The sequence below is a fragment of the Lactuca saligna genome, chromosome 5, assembly GCF_052625555.1.
Source record: "Lactuca saligna cultivar CGN05327 chromosome 5, ASM5262555v1, whole genome shotgun sequence".
NCBI classification, from domain to species: domain Eukaryota; kingdom Viridiplantae; phylum Streptophyta; class Magnoliopsida; order Asterales; family Asteraceae; genus Lactuca; species Lactuca saligna.
The window spans coordinates 229,927,076-229,932,160 of NC_136421.1; the positions used below are offsets into that span (position 1 = coordinate 229,927,076).

General features: G+C 32.8%; 1 protein-coding gene across 1 annotated transcript; it reads left to right on the top strand.

Moving 5' to 3' along the window:
* Positions 1-3,824: 3,824 nt before the first annotated feature.
* Positions 3,825-4,436, top strand: LOC145046337 (uncharacterized). The gene has a single exon (XM_078994621.1). The coding sequence runs from the start codon at positions 3,825-3,827 to the stop codon at positions 4,434-4,436; it is 612 nt and encodes a 203-aa protein (XP_078850747.1).
* Positions 4,437-5,085: the final 649 nt, after the last annotated feature.

A 5,085-nucleotide genomic window follows, 5' to 3' on the forward strand; every position in this document is an offset into this window, starting at 1 on the left:
ATTTTGATGAACTTCTAATGGGCCCTGAGCAATCTTAGGTATTGTGCCATAATGTACATGACAGTGGTGCAAAAGGTAGAAAATTAAAGTTGCTACAGACAGTTTGAATGCAATGTCTATTGGGAACTAAGTAGAAAACAGTAGAAAAACATACATGATGTTACTTGCAACAATTGTGCTGTCTTTTCCTTTTGAAACTGATGCCACTTGCAAAATCAATTTGTTGTCTTCATACCTTATTTAATATCAACCCATTTAGGGATCTGTAACACATAAAGTTAGATACACACACACACACACACACACATATATATATATATATATATATATATATATATATATATATATATATATATATATATATATATATATATATATATATATGAAGAGGTTCAACATTGGTGTTGCATCTTAAAGAATTGATTTTGTAGTGTAATGATAAAATGTGAACTTCTTACACCTTTTAATGTATAGAATGCAAAAATGAACCATCTTTTTGCATAAAAATGTTAACATTTTGTAACTTTCACGTATTACAATGAAACACCAACAATCTTTGGATAAAAATATGAATATTTTACAACTTAAATCTTGTCCTTCCACTATTTGATTGATGATAATTAAAGTTGCATGATAATGAATAAAAAAGTCATCATTGTTATAAACAGGTTGTTGATTGAATTGAAGGGTAATCTTTTAGCATTTCAAGATTATATATATATATATATATATATATATATATATATATATATATATATATATATATATATATATAAGGTAAATTAATTAATCTTGACGTCTAATTTTGGTAGCACGGCATAATAATTTTCATATTATAATTCATCCTCATCACTATCTTTTGAATTGGATTTATTGGTTTTCCTAAAAGGACCCGAGACTGCGGCCTTACTGAATTTTTCATTCATTGCAATTAAGTGAAATTCTTCGGTAAATTTCATCACTAATCCTGAAAAAGACTAAAAATAAAGTGTAAAAGCACAAAAAAGGTATGGAATAAAAAAAGGTAAAAAAAATACCCCTGATCCTCTGCCTCTTTCAAACCCTTTACAATTGTGGTGATTTTGATAAGTAGGTCCATTTATCTTCAAATATAACAGAAAAAATGAACATATTAAACTCTTATATTTAAGAAAATCATTTAGGTTTTAGAAAACTGATCAGTATAAAAACATAAAGTTGGTAAAAAATAATATCATGAAATCAATTGTCATGTTTCAATGAATAATAATAAAAGAATCCAATCATTTTATAGAATGGATACCTTTCTTAACTTCTTAAATACAAATCCTTGCTTCATCTTCAACATAATCAATAAACAAAAAGATAAAACATATATATATATATATATATATATATATATATATATATATATATATATATATATATATATATATATATATATATATATATATATATAACAACATACCTTTGGAGCATTATGTGGTTGAATTGGTAATGGCAAAATTGGAGGCTGAGCTTGTAGAAGAAACAAATCAGGAATAGATGTTACAGAAAGAAACAACATAATAAAAAAAGTAAAGTTACAAATTTTCACTCGTTAACTTTTTCATTTCACTTCAGCAAGAATGTTGTCATTTTCATAAAGGAAAAAAGTGAATAAGTTGTGTAGTTTAATGATTGAATTACACACTAATCTTTAGGGTAGAATGGGAAGAAGAAAAGTTGTATATTTTTTGGCTTAATTGTTCCATATGTGTCTAGATTTGCAAGTACTAATAAATAATTGATAGAGTTTCATGTTGTCGATTTTTCAAGAATTCTTTAAAGTACCTGTGAAAGATTAGCGAATGGGTGCTCTTTGCATATGTAAACCATCCATTCCTTATCAATTGCATGACAATCAATATGTAAATAAGTTCCACAAATACCTTTCTTAGAGCAACAACGATTTATGTTTTTTTGGTGGAAATAAACCGTGTTTACCAAAAAAAAATTAAAAAAAAAATATCCCTAATAAATTTTTAGTAAAAAAACTGATGGAAGCATAATATCAAACCTATTACTTTTAACATACGAAAGAATTAGTTTGGCAAGGTTGTTAATATAGCAACCAACCAACCATAATTTGAATATTTTTTAGTCAATGGCTTGAAACCGGCTAGCTATTTTTCTTGTGTGCATATGTTGTTCATTGTGAAGTGTTTTGTTAATCATTTCACATTCAAATTGAAGATGAAACTCAAATCAGGTTTGTTATATCATAGTTTTTAAAGCTCGTTTTGTTTGTTCAGGGCTACATGTGTGGTCTTTATGAAATATTATCAACTACAGTTGGTAATAACTTTCTGTTTCACTTTTCTGACTTGGTAACACGTAAATTGTGGATAGTTGGAAGGTTAAACTTGATTACAACAAAATAGAATTGAGGGAGTTTTTATTAATTTGGTTATGAAGTAAGGGGGCGTAGAAGCTGGTAATTAGGGAAAACAAAGTTGTGATGATCAACACCGCATAAGTTTCAAACATGAGGAAGAAGATTGGTAAATGATTTTAAATTACGAAAGCATAAGAAAACTGAGAAAGCAAATCGATAGTTACCAGTGTTTGTCGCTTTGGTATTGAAATGAGAGAAAGTTGACAACCGAAAATCTAACTTGCAACCACCTTGCTCATGGGGGTCTGCTTCCTTCAACACAGAAGTCGAATTTGAACAGAGCCATCAACAGAGAAGAATTAGAAGACGAAAAAAAAAAGCCATACCTTAAATCGGCATACCTACCTCTGTTGGTAACGATTGGAAACGTAGCCAGACATGAAGTCCATCCTTCAGTCAGGCATCTCGCCGTCGCTTTTGAGGTTCTCGTCTTCTTCTCGACCTCTATTTATGGTGGACAGCTTGGATGGAGTTTGAAGTAGTACATATAAAAGGAAGATGATGGAGCGGCGAGGGTTTTAGCAAGGAAGAAGTTCATCAACGGATTCGATGAAGGAATTGGTGGTTCGATGACCGAGTGTTAAAGGGGTTTTCGGTTCTCAGGGAGTTCTCGACCGAAAAAGAAGGTACTGGAAGGTAGAAAGACGACTCAGTCTGGGAGAGGAAAATGGAAGTTGTGGAAGGAACTGGATGTAGAAGGTACTATAAGGTAGAAAGAGGCGGTGGAATGCAAACGAAAGTATATATCGTGAATGGTGGGAATGTGGGATTAAACTAACCCAAGTATACTAACTAACCCAAGGTACTGTTCCTAACTTGAGACATTTTTAATATATATATATATATATATATATATATATATATATATATATATATATATATATATATATATATATATATATTAAACTTGAACCCTCGACCTAAAGTAGTGAGAGCATCATTTGAAACCGTTGGACTAAAAGCCCTTTTATAAATTAAATTTTATAGTAAAACATAGACAAGTATATGATATTAAAAATATGGTTAATGTGATAAAAGGTATTATATTTTTGTATATTTTTACACTAAACCTAATATATTTCTATTTTTTCTACGAAACGCACGAATTTTTTTTTGAACCGACAAATAATATTAAACAAAAAGAAACAACCCCTAGCAAGGTGCTAGGAGGGAATTACAAGGTTTTAGAGGAGAAAATTACAGACAAAGAAAGGGATTAATACACCATTCAATCCATCTATAGTTACATTTGCCTCTCCTGTGTTTTATCCATGTAAAGACAATGGATTTTACCATATCTGCCACTACGACAGGGAAGTTCGAATCTTCTTGAAGAGCAGATCATACCTTGTTTTCTAGATGAGCCATACCGTTCCATAACATATACTTATTTGGACTTTCCGTATAAATGGACATGTTCCCCACTGTGAGAGAAATTTTTGTTACCGCTCTCCTTAGAGAGCTATCAGACCATTGCCCGATTGTTCTACAAACATCGCTCCCGGACTATGGAAAGCCCCCATTTCGGTTCTTTAACTCGTGGCTTAACCGAGATGGCTTTGATAATGTTGTAAGAAAGGCGTGGTATGAATTCAGAGGATTTGGAGCACCTGATTTGTACCTGAAGGCTAAATTGAAATACCTAAAGAATGAGATTAAGAACTGGAGAGCCATTGATTACCACAAAGAGGTGAAAGAACTGGAGGAAAAAAAGAAGAGAATGCAAGAAATTGATCTGGCAGCGGAGGAGCGAGTACTCACCGATATAGAGATAACAAAAACAAGGACGAGCTTTCAAAGAATCATTGAATTGGAGAAAATGGCTGTATTGGACATCAAACAGCGGGCAAAAATTAAATTGGTCACCGATAGAGACGAAAACTCAGCCTTCTTTCACGGCTTCGTCAACAACAAAAGCAGGAAAAAAAATCCCACGGCTATTAACTATGGAGTGTGGGTCACACAACCTGAAGTTGTTAAGCCAGAGATTTATAGCTTCTATCAGAAAAAAATTCCATGAAAGGTAGCCCTCTAGACCAAAGTTTTGTAGCCGGAACTTCTCAGATATTGACCCAACTACTCGTGAAAGTCTTGAATCTCCATTCACTATTGAAGAGATAAAAGAAGCAATATGGGCTTGTGGGAAAGAAAAGGCTCCAGGACCAGATGGCTATACATTCAAATTCATAAAAAGGTTCTGGGACTTACTGAAAGATGATATCGTGAAAGCTGTCAAACATTTTGAGAGATATGGAGTAATTAGCAGAGGATGCAATGCGTCATTACTTACCCTTGTCCCTAAGATAAAGGATCCTCTAAAAATTGAAGACTATAGACCAATAAGCCTTATTGGAAGCATATATAAGGTTATTGCGAAAACTCTCTCTACAAGACTCGCAGAGATCACCGGTTCATATATTGGAGAAGTATAGTCGGCCTTTATGGCGGGAAGGAACATCCTGGATGGGCCCCTAGTAATCACCGAAATGTGTTCATGGGCTAAGAAAGTGAACGAGAAAATGTTACTGTTCAAATTTGATTTCAATAAAGATTTTGACACGTTGAACTGGGAATACCTAGACCATGTCCAAATGCAAATGAGATTTGGCCAGCATTGGAGGGGTTGGATTCAAGGTTGCCTAAGGTCCTCGAGTGTGTCGGTTTTAGTT

Bases quoted from the DNA above. Each gene is read 5' to 3' on its own strand.
- LOC145046337 (XM_078994621.1), top strand. From the start codon at position 3,825: ATGGACATGTTCCCCACTGTGAGAGAAATTTTTGTTACCGCTCTCCTT.